Source organism: Phaseolus vulgaris, chromosome 4, assembly GCF_000499845.2.
Source record: "Phaseolus vulgaris cultivar G19833 chromosome 4, P. vulgaris v2.0, whole genome shotgun sequence".
Classification (NCBI taxonomy): Eukaryota; Viridiplantae; Streptophyta; class Magnoliopsida; order Fabales; family Fabaceae; genus Phaseolus; species Phaseolus vulgaris.
The window spans coordinates 13,858,371-13,881,768 of NC_023756.2; the positions used below are offsets into that span (position 1 = coordinate 13,858,371).

The 23,398-nt window shown below is 31.9% G+C and overlaps 3 protein-coding genes and 1 long non-coding RNA gene across 5 annotated transcripts; 1 reads left to right on the forward strand and 3 right to left on the reverse strand.

The window, feature by feature from the left end:
- Positions 1-1,736: 1,736 nt before the first annotated feature.
- On the forward strand, positions 1,737-4,417 carry LOC137837331 (pyruvate kinase, cytosolic isozyme-like). Its single transcript, XM_068646312.1, has 4 exons — positions 1,737-1,822; positions 2,141-2,420; positions 2,697-3,158; positions 3,418-4,417. Exons 2-4 carry the CDS (start codon positions 2,172-2,174, stop codon positions 4,228-4,230), a joined length of 1,524 nt encoding a protein of 507 aa, XP_068502413.1. The 5' UTR covers positions 1,737-1,822; positions 2,141-2,171; the 3' UTR covers positions 4,231-4,417.
- A 450-nt stretch (positions 4,418-4,867) lies between these two features.
- Positions 4,868-6,585, reverse strand: LOC137836433 (E3 ubiquitin-protein ligase SIRP1-like). The gene is made up of 3 exons (XM_068645151.1): positions 6,545-6,585; positions 6,355-6,428; positions 4,868-6,259 (listed from the first exon to the last, which is right to left on the reverse strand). Exon 3 carries the CDS (start codon positions 6,208-6,210, stop codon positions 5,245-5,247), a length of 966 nt encoding a protein of 321 aa, XP_068501252.1. The 5' UTR covers positions 6,211-6,259; positions 6,355-6,428; positions 6,545-6,585; the 3' UTR covers positions 4,868-5,244.
- A 7,784-nt stretch (positions 6,586-14,369) lies between these two features.
- LOC137836434 (uncharacterized) lies at positions 14,370-18,392 on the reverse strand. Its single transcript, XR_011085268.1, has 5 exons — positions 17,943-18,392; positions 17,342-17,854; positions 17,150-17,254; positions 15,227-15,654; positions 14,370-15,148 (listed from the first exon to the last, which is right to left on the reverse strand). It is a non-coding gene; the product is annotated as an uncharacterized lncRNA (long non-coding RNA).
- A 205-nt stretch (positions 18,393-18,597) lies between these two features.
- Positions 18,598-22,403, reverse strand: LOC137837332 (uncharacterized). Of its 2 annotated transcripts, XR_011085427.1 has the most exons (3): positions 19,904-22,403; positions 19,331-19,823; positions 18,598-19,254 (listed from the first exon to the last, which is right to left on the reverse strand). XR_011085427.1 is itself a non-coding variant. In XM_068646313.1 (2 exons), exons 1-2 carry the CDS (start codon positions 22,210-22,212, stop codon positions 19,505-19,507), a joined length of 2,628 nt encoding a protein of 875 aa, XP_068502414.1. In that variant the 5' UTR covers positions 22,213-22,403; the 3' UTR covers positions 18,598-19,504. The 2 variants fall into 2 exon arrangements, 1 of the variants encoding a protein (XP_068502414.1); XM_068646313.1 differs by having other exon boundaries at positions 18,598-19,823.
- Positions 22,404-23,398: the final 995 nt, after the last annotated feature.

The window sequence follows — 23,398 nt, forward strand, 5'->3', positions numbered from 1 at the left end:
GGTTCCAGAATAGTCGTATATGTCTCAATAAAATAGATTACGAGTGCATAGACAGTAGTTTTGAAACCTTCGTTTAATTGTTAAAAAACCATTGTCGTTAACTTTTTTGCACAAATGATTGTAGGAAGAACTTCGTCAAGGTGCAGTTGTAAACACCCATATTATATTCTTAAAGTAACCACTAATAATAATATATGTTTAAGAAAAGTTTATATGTAATAAAAAAAATGTATAGTAACATTATAAGGCTCAATCCAAGTAATGAGATTTATAATGAAGTAGTATCTTAATAAAGTTTGATTCAATGTTTGAGAAGGGGAAACGAGTATATTTGTAGGGAGAAGAGCTCAAATGAGAGAATTAGCTATAGAGTTTCAAATCTCATGAATCATAGTTGTACAATCTATCTCTTTAATCCTATGGAACACAACTCCCTCCACCAACTTAGAGCATTTATATATTAAACCTTTTAAAACAATCCTGTATACAATTTTATTTTCTATTAAATCTTACATGGTTATTATAAATTCTTAAAACATATTTTAACACCCTTTCCTTATAGAAAAAAAAAGTGAATATGGATAAAGTTATATAACATATACTTTTTGTTTACTTTTTAATAATTTAATTTACTATTTTTACAATGAAGTTAGTTTCAACATATTTATTTTGTACTTTCCTAGATATTTTAAGGAAATTCCAGTGAAAAAGGACACTTTAGGAAAATATAGTTGAAAAAAAAAGACTGAATTAGATAGTTAAGTTAAAAATGGTTAAATGTACTCCTTAATATTAGTATAAAAAATGCCCAAAATTATTAAAGCAAGTAAAAATCGATGGTAGAAAACTGGCATTAAATATTTTTTATTTTCAAAAATTCATTTTCTTAAATTTGTAAATGTTTTTATATTATTAATTAATTTAAAGTAATCTTATATGTAAATTTTAGAATAAGTATTACAAAAGTTAATATCTTACCATTTTTAATCATAATTTATAATTATATGACTGTATAAAATACTTTTTATAGTCTCGTTTTATTCCAACGGATTTCTTTTAAGAAAATAAATGCGTATATTTAAGTTGTTACCTTAAATCCTATCTAACTAGCAGATTTGAAACCACTACAATTTAGATAAAAAAAAGCTAAACAAATAACTAATTAATATATATATATGTATATATATATATATATATTTAATATGATAGATTTTAGTTGGATAAATTTTTAGTGTAGCGTATATTTTATAGTTTAATAGATTTTATCTTAACAAATGAATTAATAAATAAATAAATTGCTCTTGATAATTTTTCATTTTCTTAAATCATTATTTATATCCACGCATTAATTTGTGTACTTATTATAAAAAATATTATTTAAATCATGAAAGCCATCTTTGGTGATACGATGTGTAAAAATCTAATATTTGAGAAATAAAATCAAATTAGGATGGATTATCATCGTAATATTAGAAATAATTTTTCTAAAGAAAATCTTCAACTTGATAAAGTGCCAAACAAAATTCAAAATTTAAAGTAAATCGCAATTAAATCATATTATTAGAAAGGATTACAAAATCATAAATAAAATAAAAAGGAAAACTTATAAATAGATTATGTGACATTAATATTTTAAAGATTTTATCATAATCTTGTCTTTTTCTGCGAAATGCATGGTTACAAGATTTCTCCATTTGCCTATATATACAAGGGACTCGTCTCACGGTTTTACTTCACTACGCTTCAAATCTTCTTCTTTTGGTGAATTCCAATTCTTCTTGCTTCGAGTTTCAACATTTTTTCTCTGGAAGTCAATTACACGGTACATTATATTCGATTTAGTTAATGATTGATCACATCATGTGTGTACTTTATGAGCATATTCGTTCTATTTCAAGTTTTAACCGTCAAAAGTTGATCTTGCACAATGATTTGTACAAGAAAGCACATACATTTCGTGGACGAATTTGCTTGGGCTTCAAGCTAATTTGTGAAACAAGTTTTGTAGCATCTTGCCCTGCCATGTACTTGCATGTATATTCCTTGTGCAAGTGTCAAAAATTGGTTCATAGATGAACCCTTTTTCTTATTAATATAAAGTTCTTATTTTTCGTGCTTTATTTGTGTGATGATTTATCAGGAAGAATAGTACATTGATATCTAAGGAGGGAATGGAAAAGGTGTTGATGGGTGGAAGAATGGAGAAAAAGGGTGTGAAGGCAAAGACGAAGATTGTGTGCACTTTGGGACCATCAAGTAGGTCTGTGGAGATGCTGGAGAAGCTTCTCAAGGCAGGGATGAACGTGGCTCGCTTCAACTTCTCTCATGGTTCTCACTATTATCACCAAGAGACCCTTGACAATCTCAGGAATGCAATGAACAACACTGGCATTCTCTGTGCTGTCATGTTGGATACCAAGGTTTCAAAACTCTTTCACCTTTTACCTGCTTTTACAAGTTACTTTGTTATATTATTTTAATTTTCAATTTTTGCATTTTAGTTACATTGGTAATAGAATACGTTAAGTAGGTATACAACAGATTCAAATGAGTGAATTGTTCTTTTTGGGTATATTCTTTGAGGTGCATCATGGCATTGGTGATGCTACTTTGAGAGCTTCATTCTGTCACTGATGATTTGAGAATGGTCATTTGACATATTTGGTTTTGGTGTTTATGTTTGAAAAAAATTGCAGGGTCCAGAGATCAGAACTGGGTTTTTGAAAGAAGGGAAACCTATACAAATCCATAGAGGACAAGAAATCACAATCACGACTGATTACAGTATAAAGGGTGATGAGAAGATGATCAGCATGAGCTACAAGAAGTTGGCACACGATTTGAGTCCAGGGAGTAATATTCTGTGTGCTGATGGGACAATAAGCTTCACTGTCTTGGAATGTAGCAAGGAGAATGGCCTGATTCGATGTCGGTGTGAAAATTCTGCAGTTTTGGGAGAGAGGAAGAATGTTAATCTTCCCGGAGTGGTTGTTGATCTTCCAACCTTGACAGAGAAGGACAAGGAGGACATTTTGGGGTGGGGGGTTCCTAATAAGATTGACATCATTGCTCTCTCTTTTGTTAGAAAAGGTTCAGACCTTGTGGAGGTCAGAAACTTACTTGGAGAGCATGCCAAAAACATACTTCTTATGTCCAAGGTATCCCATCCATCCATCTTATTGTCAAATCATCAAATGAAATATCAACCGTTCTTTAGAATGCAACAGGACTTGTTTGATTGGACAAAATGTTTGTTTTTACCCTTTTTTCAAAATTCCTTGTAGAAATTACCTGTTATCTTCACTTTGATTCCATTTTCAGTGATTCGCAAGTTACCAATACAATTACCTGAAAACAAGAAAAAATGTTAAAGCAAAAAGTTCCTATACTTATTAGTCATGTTCTTGTCTTTGTTAGGTTGAAAATCAAGAGGGCATTGCTAATTTTGATGACATACTTGCAAATTCAGACGCATTCATGGTGGCAAGAGGTGACTTGGGAATGGAAATTCCAATTGAGAAAATCTTTCTTGCTCAGAAATTAATGATACACAAATCAAACATACAAGGCAAGCCTGTGGTGACTGCCACCCAGATGTTAGAGTCCATGATCAAATCAACCCGGCCTACCCGAGCCGAGGCCACTGATGTTGCCAATGCAGTCCTTGATGGCACAGACTGTGTTATGCTTAGTGGGGAAACTGCTGCAGGAGACAATCCAGAGATTGCTGTCCAAACCATGGCTAGAATCTGTTCTGAAGCAGAAAGTTTCATAGACTACGGTGATCTATTCAAAAGAATTATGGAAACAGCTCCCACTCCAATGAGTCCTTTGGAGAGCATGGCTTCAGCAGCAGTCAGGACTGCAAGGTGCATCAATGCTGCTCTAATCTTAGTGCTGACTAGAGGTGGAACCACTTCAAAACTTGTGGCCAAGTATAGACCCAGCATGCCTATTCTCTCTGTGGTAGTTCCTGAGATAACCACAGATTCTTTTGAATGGTTCTGCAGTGAAGAAGCCCCTGCAAGGCATAGTCTTATCTACCGCGGCCTAGTACCTGTTTTGGCCACTGGTTCTTGTGGAGCCTCCCAGACTGAGTCAACACAAGAAACCATCAAGTTTGCTCTTTCATATGCAATGAAAACTGGCTTGTGCACCCCTGGAGACAGTATTGTAGCACTGTTCCGAGTTGAATCCAGTACTGTGATCAAGATATTGGATGTTTGTTAACTGAGGACAAAAGTCTAGGACTAGGACTAGGACTTAGAACTAGGACCAAACCCTTGTTTTTAGTTTTTCACTTTTTAGTTTTTAGGCTTCTTTTTACGCTCTTTGTACTTTTGTTTTCACAAAATAGCTCTTTGTTCTCTTTCTGATTTCATTGAAGGGAATCTGGTGTGAGAATTAAATATCAATATACCATTAGTCCTGAAATTTGAGCATTACTCAATTTAGTTCTTGATTTTATGAAAAGCAAATTTGGATCCTAACTTCTACAACAATTAATCTAGTCTCTGATTTTGACAGCACTGTTAATTTGGTTTTTGCATTTGACAAAATAGTCAATTTGATCCTTGACATTAGAAATCAAATTCACTGTATAAAACAATATGAGGGACCAAACTGATTGATACGAACCCAAGTTAAGAACTAAAATGATTGATATTTGATAAAGTCTGGGATTGAATTGACCAATGTACAACAATATTAAGGACCACAGTGATTGATGTGAACCAAAGTTCAGAACTAAAATGTCAGTTAGTTAGAGATCATGTACTCAAAGTTGTTTTTTTGTAACTTTATAAACTAATGTTATTGTTTCTCGGGAACTAAACATTAACAGTGATACCATGTTCATTTTCTTTTTGGATTGGTAAACAAAAGAATGCAGTATATTTTACCAGAAAATAGTACTAAAACTTATTCTTCTTTTGCAAATATTTACAAACATATACGTATTTGAATTGTACAAGAAAGTGAGACTAGGAAATCTAAAACATGGAAGGATTTAAGAGGCATGACAGTGTCCAGGGTTATCTGTTCATGCTTGATGAAGATGATGAAGACAAGACCCTAAAAGGGTTTAATAAACGGTTAACTAATACAACTTTAGCCGGAGCATTAAGGTTTTTTAGCTCTCTGCGGCTATATCACAATCAGAAGTGCAGCTGCATCAATCGCATGTGTGAAATTTCCTACAAGGATAACAACAAAACTGCAACTTGAAACACAAGAAAGCTTTGATCAGGGAGAAGGAAGAAAATTGCTAAATGATTGCAGCACTGGAAACCAATTCCTCCTTCCATTTCTTGGTCTCTCTTCTCCAGCTCTGACTATCTCACTGTTTTGATTGCCATTTCCAATTCCCACATTGGCTTCAACATTTGGATCCTCATATGGCATCTGAAACCTGCATACTGGACAAGAACCATGAAGTTTGAGCCATGAGACAATGCAATCAGCATGGAACTTATGCTTGCATGGCATCTCCTTTGCCTCAATCCCGACCTCAACATCCTCCAAGCACACTGTGCACTGCAACTTCTCCTCACTAGTCACACTAGGCAATGCTTCAATTGCTGCCTTCTGTGCTGGAGGATTCACACTAGCATACCCACCAGGACCAATCTGTGCCAAGTGTTGTAGTAACAAATCAAAGCCAGATCCTACCACAAGGTCATTCAGGGAGCTTCCAACTACATTATTCTCATTTGGACTACTTGTGTGGTTCAAGTTAGGGCCTCTCACAATAAGGGCGCCTTCATTGAATGGATCAATCACAAGTATGCTGCTGCTATCCATGTTCCTATTGTCTTCAAGGTTTTCAAATTCAGACACCATCCTCACATGAAGTCCCCGGAAAAGATGCATCATGTAGGATGAAGTTCTTCTTCTTCTTCCAAGCACAAGCTCATTTTCCATCTGTTGCTCAACCTCTTCTTCCTCCCCCCTTGAGCTGCTACCTACATGTGGAGCAATCCTTGCTAGAGAAGGACTGAAAGCACCCATCAAACCAAGAAAAATTGGGGCATAAAGTGAGAACACCCAAGCTGACCTCAAGTCAATAACATCATTCTGGTCCCTTAGGTTGTCCATTACCTCAGAAAACTCTGTCTCGCAAAATGGGCATATGTTCTCAGCATCACTAATTGGGTTCACCATTTTAGAGCATATGTTACACCAATGCACACCTTCCATGTCATTCTCCATCTCCCTTTCTGAACATAACTTGTGCCAATCTTTTCTTCTTTTTGTTTATCTAAATGTGCAACAATAGCTTATCATTAATAACCATTCAATGAAGGTGGCATTCTCTTGAAAATTAAAACATGTTTGGTATTCTTCTCTAGCTACCTCATGTTATTTTCTGAAATCCCTTCGCATATAGCATAGTTGAAGCACCATCAACCGAGGAAGAGGAGAAGAATCTGAAAGAGACATGTTATGCAAAGAACAAACAATCAAATTTCAATTACCCATTTGCAGATCAATTACATAAAATAAAATGTGGTTATCAAAATACTGATGAAAAGGTTATTCTTACCATTTTTATTTTTTTTTAGTAGTGAAAGTGGATGAACATTTAACATTCCATGGTGTAATGCCATCTTATACCTTCTGCAAATGTTCTTTTTTAGTTTTGGTTTGTTTTAGGTGGGACGGTTACACCAATCATTTTTTGCTTTATTATGGGTTTTTAAGTTTAAATTAGAATTCATTTTTTGCTTGATTTGCTTTTACTATGCAAAGCTATGTTGATTGAAAGGTAAATTTAGAATGTACTCTTTTTTAGCTAGATTATTACATGACAAGGCCCGTCAACTTTCATTTGAATATGGAGTTTTCTAAATTTAATGAGAACGAATTTAGGAGAAAATTAACCTTTAAAAACTCAATCTTCATATGAAGGATTGACTCCATGGATTTAGAAGAGATATTTGACTGTGTTGACTCTTTGAACTCCATATCAAGCAAGTAGTGTCCCACCATGGAATTTTAGTATGTACTTATTAGAAAAATTAAGAATTTTGCGTTACTTTGAAATAAAAGTAATACTTAAATTAAAAGTATACAATTTTGTTACTATGTTCGAGTTTTTTCTACTTTTATTTTTTAAATATCAAAAAATTTAAATAAAAAATTCAATTCAATTTTTTTCTTAAATATATATTTTGAAATATCTCTTTGTATAATGTTTGTATTAGTTGAACACCTTATTTCTTTCTATATTAGAAAAGTCGCGTAATATTAATTCAAATGTTTATACATCAAGCCTTAACATGTAAGCATGATAAGTTCACAATTTTAACATCTACAGATATATTTCAACTTTAAATTGAATGCACTTTTTACGTACTATGGGGAAAATAATAGATATGAGAGACATTTCAATTAACTAGAGATAAAAGAAATTAAATTCAATAAGACACAATTTAGAGAATCATAAACCATTTATTAATTATTATTATCGAACTTTCACTAGTACAAAAATATTAATACAACGACTTCAAACATATACAGTTATTATAGAACCATCGTTAAAAAAGAGGCGGTAGAAAACTTATAATTAATTTGAATTTTAACAACGGTTTGCTTTGTGAACTGTCGTTATAAGTCAATTTAGGTTTTAACTGTTCTATTAACTGTCGTTAATACAGTTATTATATAACCGTTGTTAAAAAAGAGGCGGTAGAAAACTTATAATTAATTTGGATTTTAACAACGGTTTGCTTTGTGAACTGTCGTTATAAGTCAATTTAGGTTTTAGACAACGACAGTTGTTCTATTAAGTGTCGTTATATGCATTGCTTTTAACTTCCGCGCCCAACTCCTCTCATTTTTACTTTGGGTGTTTTCTTTCTTCTTTCACTTTGCCCATTCACTTTTCCTTCTTCACTATCCACTGACACTAGTTCTCTCATATCACCTACGTTCCACTACCACTGTCACAAGTCCTTCGCAACCCCGAGGTTACCACTGCCAGCAACCGTCGCGCCCCTGAGCCCTCCGCGTCCGAGCCACCAACGTCGTAGCACCCTCTTCGCCCGTGCCGCCCACTTCGCAGCACCCTCCGTGGTCGCGCTGCCAACGTCAAAGCACCCTCCGCGCCCGCACCGCCAACGTCGCAACACCCTCCGCATCGTAACTAGCTTTGGGTTGTTTGGGTTTATGCTACTTTCCATTTAGGAAGGTTGGATCTTGGCTTTGGTGAGGAAAAACACACTCAAAGGGTACTGGTTTTCTTTCTAAAGTTCTGAACTTTCTATGGAGCTCAAGATCCGGATACCAACATATTTGGCCGGTAAGTGTCTCTACTCAGTCACCAAAACTCTTCTCTTTGTTTCTCATTATTTGGTTAATTTATTGAGCAAATGACAATGGGTGGTTTAATTTGTAGGACATCGAATTTAGATGGAGAATAGTGTAACAGGGAGCATAATAGGATTCCTATGATCTGCATTCTGGATTGTGGGAGGTGTTAGTGGAGGAGAAATATTTGTAACCATCTTTCCATCGTCATTGGATTTGATAAAAAAAATCAGCTACTGAAATCTCCAAATGTAAGAATTATTACAGATCTCTCAACACTGGTGCTGTAATAAATTAGTTCAGATAAAAAATCTTTTTAGTCAGCATTTTTGTGGGTATAATCTAGTTTTTTGAAAACAAAAACAAGAATAAAAGTTGCTTGCATTGTGGATTGAATTTAAAATTGAAAATATATAATTCTTCACTTTAACATAAAATATTATTGGATAGAATAGAGTTTGATGCAATTATAAAGAAAATTTATCATTGGTATTTTTATCCAAACTCAATGAATATGTTTATTATATATACTGAACCTAAGTACTTGGAAATTTAGTTTGTAATTATATTATTACTTTTTACAACTTTTTATATCCACTAAGACTGCGCAGAATAATTTATATTAAGTAGTTTTAATTTAACTAAGATAAGGTTTTGATTTTAAATACTTAAAATAATTAAATTTAACTTTTATGCACCGCCAGATTAACATTTATTTATTAATCAACATATTTATTCCTGTATATATCATTTTATGATTAATTAATGCAATGATATGATTTACTATAATTTTTCTTTTCAATTAGTGTGAAAAAGTATAAAATAATTAATATGATTGGGTAAATCTAAAATAATAAAAATAGATTGAAAGAGTTAAAAGGGTAATTTTTGTCTTTTTAAGGAAAGTTTTGTCTGTGAGCTAAATAAAAATTAAGATTTTGTTATGATTATCTCTGTTATCAAAATTATATATGCCGCTTTTGTTAATTGAAAATCGAAGAAGCTTTGTGTTGTGAATATCATCAGGATCATCATCGTGATTTTTTTCTGAATGATACCATTTATAAAGACGATTTCTTTGGAACCGACTTTAAAAATAAACTTTTTTTTCTATTTATTTTTAGAATAACGGCATTTTTATATGTGTCGTTAATATGTTTTTAAAACAACAATTTTAGAATCTTTGTTATAACCAGTTGATTTATAACGATACTCAAAATATCGACAAATTTATAGCCGTCTTCATATGGTCTTTTTAATTGTCATTAAAGTACTTTTTTGTAGTAGTGTTTAAGATTTTAAAATAGAGTGTCTAGCATAGTTTTCTTATAGTGCAAATGAGAGTAATCCACTGTTTTATAAAAAATCCGCATAACTAGATGAAACTGGACCATAATTAGAATCATTGTTTAAATTTGGATTTTAAATACATTTTATCTTATTTGACCTTGATCATCTGCAAAGATTCCAAACTTAATAATGATAATGCAAATGAAGATTAATAATGCGTTGAAGTTTGGAAAGTCTCTCACTAAAGAAAGATTAGATGGTCTTACTTGACACACCCATTAAACGGTCTTTCTAGAACGTCTAATGCTGAAAAAGTTGATTTGAAGAGAAATATTTGAATCTAGTTATCCTTTGCAAAGATTTTAAAGATTTTCCAATAAAGAATTAATTCACTTTGAAAATTGGAAAGTTTGGTTATGGAAGGACTAGACAATCTTCTGAAGCGTCTACTGATGGATGCTCCATTATGGAAAAGGAAGATATTAATTTCGTACTTCTATTATTCTGAGGAAACAAGAACAAATCAACTCAATCTTATGCAGGGAAATTCTCTCAAATTTTGCAACCAAATACTCTTCTGTAAAACACATCAAAAATAGAGCAAATATCATTCAAAAATATTATTTAAGTAAATCTTCTTAAATATCTTACACAACAGCGATAGATTTAATAACAATATTAATAACACTAATAATAATAATAATGGTATTAATATTTATAATATCAATAATAATAAAAAATAATCATATTAATAATAATATTAATAATAATATTAATAATAATGTTAATAACAATTAATAATTATAATAACTAAAAATAATATTAATAAAAATAATAATAATAATGTACTAGTCCAACGTGCTCGGGACCTCAACCCAAACACTTAGGTGTAGTAACTCGATTAGACAAGCCAGTTTGAGAGATACCTAACTCGGCCTAAGGTGAGTAACGGGCCCAATGGTTTGTCATGAGGTCAGCCCAGACTGTTGATCAAGAGTGATCAAGTGCTTTGAAGAATCCAAATCCAAGGTGTTTGATGAAAGGCTGGTGTTGTTGTTGTGTGTGGGTGGGATCTGGGTAGATTAAAGTGTGATCCACTCTTTTGTTGAATCTAAAACAGATGTGAATTAAAACTTTTTTGAAATTATATGTTTTTCCAACTAAGTGAAAAACAACATGTTGTTTTGTCGAATCAACCGGTTGTTTTGTTCTTAGATGTTTTGAAAAAGGTTGAAAGTTGTTTGACTTGGTTGACTTAACTGTCAAATCAAATCAATCGGTTGTTTCGTGGTTTTAACCGGTTGTTTCTTTGAAAATCCTAACAGAATTCTGTTTTGATTGGTGAATCTTTTTTAAATGATTTCTAACTGAATACGCTCCTTCATTAAATGTTTTAACCAATCTTTGGAAAATATAAATAATTTGTTATATGTTTCTAAAGAGTAAGAAAAAGTTTTGAGAAATTCAGTTTGACATATTTGATCTCAAGTTTTCAAGATTCACATCAAGCTTTTGATTTTCAAGAGTGAGTGGAATAGGATTGCAATTGTATTCTTTTCAGATTGTTCTTTGATCATGTGTAATCCTTTCTTAATCTTCTCTATTTCTATTGTTGTATTGCCAAGAAGTGTTGTGTGTTCTTGAGGTGTTAAAGATCAATACTCTTGGTGTGGTTAGCCAAAGGTAGTGTGTTTCTTGAGGGGTTCAAGGTCACTGCTTTGGTGTGTGGTGTTTTGAAATCTGGTTTGATTGCTTAGTGGATTACCCAGTGGTTTCTGAGAACTGGAAGTAGCTCTTGTTGTAAGAGTGAACCAATATAAATTGTTCGTGTGCATTTCTCTTTCTCTGAACTCCTTTAAATTCTGTTTTTAAGCTGTTTAAGTTTTAACTGGTATAAACAACCGATTGATTCGAAGAAACAACTGATTGCTTTTCTGTGTTTTGCTTTAAAACAGTTTGTGTTTTTGGCTAACTTGATTCCTCTTCTGGATTTCTACACATAATTTCATTAAACCTTCAAAAGTTCTTGAAAATCTCTTATAAACAATTCACCCCCCTCTTTGTTTAAGGCCATATATTTTAACACAGACGTTTGACAATCCATATCAAGAGAATGACTAAAAGCAAAACCACATGGTGAATACCTGAAGTAGTTGAGTGTATGTATATCTTTTATGTAAATAAAAGCTGTTAGGAATAATGTCGCATTTTACCTAAAAAATAAAGATTTATGTCAACAGAATATTCTTATAATTGAAAATTATATTCTTACTGTTGAAATTATATTCTTGTTGTTGAGGTTATATTCTTGTTGAATAAATGTTGAAAGAATGTCTATAAAAAGGGGCTAAACCCTTAAGGTAAGTTTTCTGAGAACTCTACACTGATACAAATTTTATAGTTTGAATATTCTCACTGACTTGATTGTCGGAGTGTGATCAACAGGTGGAGCGCCCTTCGTCACAAAACGTCTTCATCTCGGTTCAATACACCAAACAAAGTCGTTTTAACCCAGAGCTCACTATTAAGTCCGATCAAAATCAACCGTTAAGAACAAATAATAATAATAATAATAATATAATTATTGGCATTAATAGCAATAATAATAACAATAATAGCATTAATAATATTAGTAATATTAGTAATAATGCCAGTAATTATATTAGTAATAATATTAGTAGTATTAGTAATAATATTAATCATATTAGTAACATTAATAATACTAATAATAAAATTTATAATAATAATAATAATATGAATAATATTAATGTTTTAATAGTAATATTAATAATAATTTTAATGATATTAATAATATTCATATTAATAATAATAATAATATTCATATTAATAATAATAATAATATTCATATTAATAATAATAATATTAATATTAATTATGTAATTATCTATGAATTTTAATCCATGTGTATTTAGTTACGGATAAATTCGTAAGTAATATATGTTGGTAAAAATTGATAGATAATATTCGTAGATAAAAATTCGTAGGTAATATTTTTTCACATCAACCTGATAAAATTACATACAAATTTTATCTATGAATTTTTTCACCAAAGTACTTCATTATTATATACGGAATATACGGAAAAGTTGAATCACAAATACCAATGAAGATTTCAACAAAAACAGATAATTTTTTTCTTAGAATGTAAGTTAAATATGGCGTTGTCAATAAAAAATGTTGTTTAGAGTGAAAGCTATTGGGTTATTCCGGGGGGATTCACCATGGAGATTCGACTATAATGTGTCATGAGTTATCATAAGAAACCATGACATTGCTTTCAACCCAAAACCTTAAGTTAATCGGTTTGTTCGCTCAACCTTTTCATTTCTACTCAATGTGCAACTTGAATCCATACTTGAATTCCTAACAATCTCCCCTTCAAATGTGAGTCCTCATGCATACATTGGTACAATCTCCCCTTCCATAAGGACGGATATCGAACTCACAAAGAATAATTCTAAAATCTCAAATATAATATTCACTAAATATAAAAAATGTGCCAAAGTTTGTTTGAAAGGTTGTTGGTATCATGAATATTGTATAAGAAATTAAATAAAAACAAAGTAATTTATTTAGATGATTCAATTGAGAAAATTGGGATCATGGGTTAATCCCTCTCACTTATTTGTATTTTCAATGAATAAAAACATATAACATTTCATCTTGATTGATATTGATGCACATATAAAAATCATTCATATTAATTCCTCACATAAAATTATTAGGGATTGGATTACTCATTCTCACTCATTTGTATTTTCAATGAATAAAAACATATAACATTCAATCATTGATGCACATATAAAAATCATTCATATTGATTTCTTGCATATAAAATTATTAAGTTTGTCTCGTAAATATCGATTCTTCGCATATCATTACGAACATATCTTATAAAGCAATTAACATTTCAAATATGTTAAGCATTATCATTTAGGTCACATGCTTAGAAGTACTTTCCAGTCAAATCTTAGGATCAAAATTATGAATAAAGATTCAAACTTTAAGAATAAAATGATAATACCAATCATCAATCAAGAACAAAATATTATAAATAAATACTACCTCAATACGTAAGAGTATGAACAATTTACTCCTAATCCACTACAAGAAAAAGTGCTTTTAGAAACTAAATTTTTGGTTTCTAAAATGATAAAATTAGTCACTAACTTGATTAGAAACTAATTTAGAAACTAATAGTTTTAAGTGGCTAAAATCATGGTCGCTAATTTTAGATACCAATTTAAATTCTAATTTAGAAACCAATTTAGTGACATTAAATAAAAACCAATTTAGTAACCAAATATATAGAAACTAATTTAGTGACTAAATGTGTAGAAACTAATTTAGTAACCAAATATGTAGAAACTAATTTAGTGACCAAATATATAGAAACTAATTTAGTGACCAATTATATAAAAACCAAATTAACAACCAATTTTATTTAAACTAATTTAGTGACCAAAATATATAGAATATAAATACCAAAAAATGGTCACTATATTGGTTTCTAAATAATATAATTTATTATAAAATATTATTTTATTATTTTAATTATTTTATTATTATTTATTTATTCTATTATTATTTATTTATGTTATTATTATTGTTTTATTTTTTTATTATTTCTTTATTTTATTATTATTTATTTATTTTATTTAATTGTTGATGCGTTCATTGCATAAACCAACAAACAGATTAACCTTCCTTGTTGGGGAGTGTAAAACTAATTAAAAGCCAAGATTGAAAACTTTCTCATTGTCTGCATTTATCAAATACAGATATAGCTATAGCTCTAAAAATGATTTGCCAAATATGCATTGGAGCATCATCACTGGTGGCATGATCTCAATTTTCAGGAACATGCCTTTCAAGAACCATTTACCAGTGTTCATCATGATGGTTCTTTATTTCATTCTAATGTTCAAGCACAATACAGTGAGACAGACACCATGCAAGATTTCCCTCAACCAGTTCGTCCAAGCAAGATGGTTGTAATAGTGGCCCTCTCAATATTGTTCACTATATCATTTATCTTACTTGTCTATATAAGGTTCTGCAGAACCACCCCTCTTGAGCTTATCAACAGAAGGAACCTGCAGCTAAGGTAAAAAATTACACAGTTGCACCTACTAGCATACCCACTCTTACTTTATCTACCCTCTACCAACTATGGTTTTAGTTCCTGACAGTGAGGCAAAAAAAGATTGGCATAGCTGGGATAAAACTGCATAAAAAACAGAACAAAAGGACTTCAAAGCACATGAGAATGACACATATTATAATTCTGCAACACCAACTATGCTGTCATTAACAACTTATAACAACTATTTCTATTGTTAGAAGTAATTTTATGCAATGTAGAAGCTAAGAGCTGCTACTAATAATTACAAATGATTCAAACAAGGCGCTTGAAAAGTAAAATGCTTAATCTATCATTTTTTTGTGAACTTTATTCCATGAAGAGCTAATGCTCAGTGGTGTACCATGTGAGCTTTTGATGCTAGCTATAACAATAATCATCTACCTGTCAAAAAATATAAAATAAAATTTATTAGCAAGATTGAAATTTAAAAATATATATAGAATAGTGTAACAAAATTACCTTGATAAGGACTGAGTGGTTGACTAGGTGGTTGTGTTTCATCCTCATCTTGAGTTTCCTCAAAACTTGGTGGCATTGATTGACGATTAATACTATCCATCCATTGTCGAATCATTGCATTGTTTTTTCTCAAAAAGTTGCTCAATATTTAAAATTTTGATTCGAAGCTCATCTCTTTCTTTCTTAACTACTTCCATATCTCTTTTAAGTTCATCAAGCTCTTGACTTTGTATCCACCCATTTGAGGAAGAAGATGAGCCAAGGTAGTAAGGCCTACCTCCAATAACAGTAGATTCAATTCCAAGACCATATATCCTCCCATTCTTGGTTCCAGCTACATCACACCAAACATCTAACTCATTTGGAGGGGGAATTCCTTGTGCAGATGCATTTTGTGTTAAGTCTTCAAATTAACGTGTAAATTCTGCCTGTTAACATCAATAGAATATTTATACCAATGGAATATTGATCAAGAAAACAAACAGATATTATTTCATGAATGATTGCTTCTCGGTCTATTTGAAGTAATTAAAAAGAAATTAGTTGGAAACTTTTCATTAATGTACAGGTAAACAATAACAGTGACGTATCATAACAGTGTACTCTGAGGTTTATTTGGTAAGGATCTATGTGTGTGCCAGCAATTCCCCTCTTTCTCTTTGGCACCAAAGAAGCAATTGCCAGTGTTGGTTTGGTGTCATACTGGTTCCTCGGTTTTTCCAATGTCCAATAACAACCTAACACACTGATTTGATTCCCCTCGGTTCATTAGCATTGATTTAAGGTATTGTTTTTATTGATTAGAAATTTAAAACCTTGTCAGGTTTCATTCTGATATAGTGGTGCAAGACATTTATCTTGTTATCTTTTATTAATTTTCTTTAAATTCATTGTGTACTTACATGCAAAGCTTCTTTATTGTAATTGGAGGTCACTTATATATGCTCTAAAGTGTAAAACTGTAAACAAATGATTTATATTCAGCAGGTGTAATCAAAATAACAACATGGTGTATATTCAGCAGGCAGCCAATGCTGCCATAACTGGAGCTATTGGTTCCTCTGGCTTTTCATCACCACCAATAGCAGTTTATATTTTTAAATTAAACGTGAAAGTTGCATTTAAATTTGATTTAGTCTTTATTTAATTGGGACATGCTCCCTTTGATTTGTTCCAATGTTTTTAGTACGACTCAAACCCAGGAGGAAAACCCATCTCAAAGCTAATCTATTGGTCAGGAGGGCCTTAAGGTCTAAGTATCACAATATGCTTCCATATTTGCTCTGTGAGATATTAATTCAAAAGCCCGTGCTCACTATGGCCATTCTAGATATCCAGTCAGAGTCTGACTCCTTTGCAGGCTTAGGGTTTCACTTAGAGTAAGCCTTTCTCTGGTTGCTTTTTACCATGTCTAGGTTGCCCCATCCATGTCTAGGATTTCCCTCGGTTCTTACACTGTGGTCTTGCATAATTGAGTTGTGTTTTGTAATAATAGTTATGGATGCACCTACCCTTGAAATATAATTATAAAAAAGTGACGAGGAACATACGTACATACCCTTGTCTTGTAAGATGCACCTAAGAGGCAAAATCTAGATGAACTTGATGATGAAGGACAGGTCGGATAGACTAGGAACCTAGAGGTTGAGAGAGACTAATCACTATAGCAGTGTATGCCTCTAGCTCAAACAGTTTTCAGGGAAAGCACATTAACAACTTTTTCTACAAACCTATCCCAGCTTTTGAAAATCATGAAATTGAGCTTTATCGCAAGCTGTTTCACTTCAACCACACTACTTTTCATCCAAAATTTCAAAATATTTAAACACACAACAGCAATAAACTAACAATAACTTTAACATTGAAAATGAAAAAACAAAAAATATAACAAAACAACTAAAATAAAAGGTAATAGTTCATTACATTTACTTGTTCTGATTTTTTATCCACCCAAGAGTTGTCCTTACGTCGTTGGTGCGTGCGACAAAACAATTCTAATATAGTGGGAGGAATTCCATTCATCTTTGTCTGAAAAAATAAAATTCACACACTTCCCATATTATATATATATATATTGAGATGCTATAAAAAGAAAATAGTTAGAAAACAAATTACCATATTATATTTATGTTGAGATGTGCTAATAGAGTCACATGTGTGACGAGATCCTCCAAAACCTCCACATCCAGAGACTTTATTTATTTTCCCGATCGTGCTTTTCTTTTGGAATTCTTCAGATGCCCATTGCTGACATAATATATCCCATGTACTATCTCCAATCCAGTTTGGGTTAATCTTTCTCTGTCGAGCCTTATTTAGATTATTTTTCATGATTACAGCACCTCGCATTTCAAAATTCTTTCTTGCCCACCAATGATCCGGTGGACAAATCGAAAACTTCTTATGCATTAATAAAGAAACAAAGTTAATTATATGTAAGACTAACATAGATAATAAAATTAAACTAGATAATTAAACAAAGTTAATTATATGAAATCAACCAAAAACTCTCCAAACCACAAGTCTCTTGTTCTAATTGGTATCTTCTTCCAAGATGGCCATGGATCGGTATAATGACTTTTGAAGATATTTCCAATCCCATTAGCTGCAGGGCGTGAAGGTAAGAATCTGCAAAATGACATGTAAATTATCATAATTCCACAGTTTATTATTAATTTGGTTGTTCTAAGAGTAATGATTACATTGATATACATACCCTTGCCCATCAAGGTTTAAAACTGACTTGACATAATTGCCATGTGACTCTGATGTAGAATTAGTTTCATCTGGTGTTGAATTAATTCATTTGATGTTGAATTAGCTGCAAACTGAGATGTTCCGAATGATTGATCAACATTTGGTTTTGAATTTGAATTAGAAGCTCCTGGTGCCAAAGGTTGAGCTGCAAACTTAGGTGTTTTGAATGATTGATTAACATTAGGTTTTGAATTTGAACTAAAAGCTCCTAATGCCAAAGGTTGAGTTGCAAACTGAGATGTTCTGAATGATGAATCAATGGATGGGAAAGCAATTGGTCGAGAAGCACAAGTAATTTGTGAAGGACGTCTTGAACGTTGTTTGGTCGAATGTTCACAAAAAGTAACTTCTTTACCATGATTTTTGTTTGACATCTGCAATAATTATAAAACAAATTAGAAAATTGTTGAAATCAATAAAACATAATAGAAAAAATTATAGAAAATAGAACACAAATACAAATGAAGCCTCACCTTTACAGTATCATAAAGAAAGTGATTTACTCATCACTATCATCACTATTACCATTAAAGTAATCATCAAGTCTATATTGATTTAAGTTTTCATCATCTTCAGAATCATACTCAAATTCACTTTCAAAAAAACCTTCTTCTTCCTCTTCTTCCTCTTCCATTTGCTTACTTTCTTTCGAATTCTCAACAACTCTCATGTCTAGTTCATCTATTTCCTCATACTCGTCTTCATCCATCAAATGACCAAGTAACTCCTCATTTGTTGTGATATTAACGTTAGTTGTTGACTCTTGATAAGCAACCTCTAATGTATATCGATCATCCACTGTACATCTTGGTTTGGTTTTAATAACCACCCACCAATTGACCTTTTCTTTTATTTTTTCTGGATAAGGTACATAATATACTTGAATTTGCATTTGTTGCAAATATGAAAGGATCAAAATTTGAATATCTTCTTTGACAATGAACCTCCACAATGTCATATTGAGGTTGAACTTTTATACCATGATTAATGGTATTATCAAACCACTCACAGTTAAATACCACCAATTGTTTGGTTGGTTCTCCTGAGTATTCTACTTGCATAATCTCTTTGATAATACCATAATAGTATTTTTCATTATCATCCTTCACACAAACTCCACAATTGATTGTTTTCTTACCAATAGTCCATTCTTTCGTGTGAAACTTGAAACCATTGACAAAGTATATGGGCCAAGTATGAACCTTTTTTTGGGGACCCCATGCCAAGTGATGCAAATGTTGATTTTGTACTAAGTTATTTCTATCATGAACCTATAAATAACAATCCCAAAATCATTATTTTTCATAATTAATAAAACTATTCAAAAGAAAAGTGTATAATACTTACATATGTTCGAAACCAAAATGGAAATTCGGATGCAATTCTCCCATCAATATCAATTCTACTTATATTTGGAATAGATGCTTCCAAATATTGCACAAAGTGTCTGTAATTGTATACATTCTTATATACATTAAAACTATTAAAAAAATAAATAAATGAGATATAAAATTAAAATACTTACTCAATATATGGTTGAACTTCCTCACAATTAAGCAGGACATGCAAATGCACAGTAGCTAATTCTTTCTCATTTAAATAATGACTCTTACAAGTTCCTCCTGGACGACCAACATGATTGAAAACTGATAAAGTTGTTTGCCTCGTGTCATTTTGACCTCCAAAATCATTTCGACCAACTTTAGTTCTCATTGATTGGACATGTGACTCAAAATAATATGAACAAAAATGAGAAGTCTCCAAGCTTAAGTATGCCTCACAAATAGAACCCTCTACATGGGATTTGTTTTTAACCATTCGTTTCAACCTATTCAAGTACCTATACAAAAGCATATTGTTAACTACTAAACTTATAAGTAACATATACAATTGTGTACATTAAATGAAGTAAACAATTACCTCTCAAATGGATACATCCAGCGGTATTGAACAGGACCTCCCACTCTAGCTTCATAAGGTAGATGAATAGGTAGATGCTCCATGGAATTGAAAAATCCAAGAGGAAATATTTGTTCCAACTTACATGTCGTAATGATGATGTTTTTTTCCATTAATAACAAATCATCCACTCTCAAAATTGTTGAGCACAAATCCTTAAAAAACTTACTTAATTCAGCTATAGGATTCCACACCTGATGGGGAAGTGCACGAAAAGCAATAGGTAATAACATCTCCATTAACACATGACAATCATGACTTTTCATTCCAAACAACTTCCTCTGATTTAGGTTTACACATCTACGCAAATTTGAGGCATACCCATCTGGCATTTTCAACTCACTAATCCATTTGTAAACAATATTTTTTTGTTCATTGGACAAAACAAACTTTGCTTTAGGCTTTAAGACTTTTCCACTAGATTGAACTTGTAGTTCTAGTTCTCTTCGCTTACAATACTCCTTCAAGTCCATTCTCGCCTTAACATTATCTTTGGTCTTATTTTTTATATCCATCATTGTGTTGAAGACATTATCAAACACATTTTTCTCTACATGCATTACATCAAGATTATGTCTTATCAAATTGGTTTTCCAATAAGGCAACTCCCAAAAGATGCTTTGTTTTGTCCAATTATGAGACCCACCATGTTCATCACAAATACAAGGACTAACTTCAGTTGTTTTTGGGAGAAAACAAACTTGTTCCCACAATTCATTCCCAGTAAAAAATTTTGGAGGTTGAGACTTTTCAATTCGATTTTTATAAAATGCATCCTTATTTCTTCTGAATGAATGGTCCATAGGCAAAAATTGACGATGAGAATCAAACCAAGAAATTTTCCCACCTCTTTTCAATCTAAAAGCTTTTGATTGGTTCATACAGTATGGACATGCTAATCTCCCTGATGTACTCCAACCCGACAACATTCCATATGCAGGAAAATCATTAATAGTCCACATTAATGTAGCTTTCATCATAAAATTTTGCTTTCTTGAAATATCATATGTCAACACTCCATTCCATAATTGTTTTAACTCATCAATCAATGGTTGCAAATACACATCAATTTTACCTTTTGGACTATGTGGCCCAGGGATAATTAATGTCAAAAACATAAAAGGAGTAGTCATGCATAATTCTGGAGGAAGATTGTAAGGGGTGATAATTACCGGCCAACAAGAATAAGGTGGAGTCGAATTATTAAAAGGTGAAAAACCATCAGAACATAAAGCTAACCTTACATTTCTTGGTTCAGATGCAAATTCAGGATACATTTTATCAAAATGTTTCCAAGCTTCACCATCAGATGGATGACACAACACCCCAGGTTCTCGTCTATTTTCATGATGCCACCTCATATGTGGAGCAGAACTCATGGAGGCATATAATCTCTTAAGCCTAGGAATGAGAGGTAAATAATGCATTCTTTTAATAGGAACCTCTTTGTATTTATCTCTACCAACACCTCGTATCTGAAAACGTGGTTTGTGACAAAATCTACATTCTCTTAACTTCATTTCTTCATCAGTGTAAAATAACATACAACCATCAACACAACAATCAATTTTTTTTGCAGTTAAACCAAGTTTTGAGACTAACTTTTTGGCCCTATAGAAATCTTTAGGAATAAGATTACCAATAGGATGTGTCTCTTTCATAAGGGCTAATGTTTGATCACAAGATCTTTGAGACATGTTCCCCTCTGATTTAATTGTCAAAAATCTAACAGCAAAAGATAATTCGGTGTGATTATTACATCCGGGCCATAATGGTTTTTGGGCTGCATCTAATAGTTCGTAAAACCTTTGGGCTTCTATGTTTGAAGTCTCATTCATACTTGGAGAGTCATCCATTTCTTGATCATGATATATTTCATACTCTAGACCAGCAACATCATAAACCATGCTCTCAAATCTATTGAGGTATCCTTCTTGTGTACTCAAAATCTCAAGACTAGTATCTATGCATATGTTTGGGTCACTTTCTCCATGACATGTCCAATACCAATATTCAGGAATGAATCCTTTCTTATAAAGATGAACTTTAACTTCTTCAAAATGGAAGAACCTTAGATTTTTGCACTTAGAACAAGGACATCTTATTTTTCCATTTGACAAATTTGTTTCTGCACATGCATAGGACACAAATTCATCTACTCCTTTTAAAAATGCATCTTTATATCCCCTTCTATCAGACATAAATCTATCATACATCCAACTTCGATTTTGACGAATATCCATAATCTGTCGTATAACACAATGCATCATTCAACTATAAAAGAAAGTCTAATAATCTATCATTATTTAATTTATTTGAGAACAATCAAATATTCCCTAAACTATTAACATACAATGACTAAAATAAAAAATTTCTAACCTTTTTTTTTGCCGGAAGAACAGGAGAAACTTGCAGCCCCACAGGTACTAGTCTTGGACTAAAAGAATTCAACCTATTTACTCACCCACCACACACATATTAATACACATATTAGCTACGTAGACATTCAACAAAACAGTTTCATATATAAAGCCTATGAATAAATATAAGACTTCTAAACAAATCCATCTCAACACATAGAAGAAATTAAGTTATCTTGGGCAGTTCTTGTTTAATTTTCAGCTTCATGCAGATGGTAGTGCTAAACAAATCCCATTTTTCAAAAGGATTGATAACAAAGAGGATATCCAATTAAAATCCTAAGTCCAATAAGTAGAAAGGAAACTCATAAAAAATTAGGTTATCCCAAGTCATAAGACGTTCTAATCTTATGACTTTTAATACTCAGTCATTCAATATTATATGTAACAATCCTATAGGTCTGGAACTAGATCAAAAAGTGTGTGCAAGATTATAAGACCAATTTCATACAAATGGATATCTTATTAATGTGTTCAAGATGCATAAATTTAAGAGTGATGGAGACTTTTGTGAATAAATTAATGAATTGATTTGCATTTTATACCACACAGCAGAGAATACTCTATTCAAAAAAACAAAAACTAACACTATTATGTTATAAGGATTCTGTACATAGATTAAAAAAAACTATCAACTAATATAAAACTAACATTATTATCTTATAAGGAACAACTGTGTTATCAGTTTATAGTTGAGAAGTTATAAATTAAGTATTTACGCAATCTGAGAAGATTAAAAAGAATTGCTAAGTTTTGAATTTCTGAAATGGTAATAAAAATGTGAAGGAGGACCATTCTATGGGAAAATCAAATGTTGAAACTCCACATTGGAATATAATTGTTAAATTTGAGACAAGGGAAAACATCATACTCTACTGCAATGACCTAAAATCTATAAGGATGAGCAAGCACAAAAAATAAAAAACAGAGTAAGAATAGAGCACGAAATGAGACAAGGAGAAGCATACTACTCTATTGTCGTCGTGCGTTGCTGTCGCAGAATCGCTGCTGTCGCGCGTTGCGCTGCCGTCGCGCG

Coding starts and splice junctions, on each gene's coding strand:
- LOC137837331 (XM_068646312.1), top strand. CDS start 2,172: ATGGAAAAGGTGTTGATGGGTGGAAGAATGGAGAAAAAGGGTGTGAAG. Junction 2,421..2,696: donor CTGTCATGTTGGATACCAAG/GTTTCAAAACTC, acceptor AAAAAATTGCAG/GGTCCAGAGATCAGAACTGG. Junction 3,159..3,417: donor ACATACTTCTTATGTCCAAG/GTATCCCATCCA, acceptor TGTCTTTGTTAG/GTTGAAAATCAAGAGGGCAT.
- LOC137836433 (XM_068645151.1), bottom strand. CDS start 6,210: ATGGAGAATGACATGGAAGGTGTGCATTGGTGTAACATATGCTCTAAA.
- LOC137837332 (XM_068646313.1), bottom strand. CDS start 22,212: ATGATGCATTGTGTTATACGACAGATTATGGATATTCGTCAAAATCGA. Junction 19,824..19,903: donor TGGATGTATCCATTTGAGAG/GTAATTGTTTAC, acceptor GCTTTTGTATAG/GTACTTGAATAGGTTGAAAC.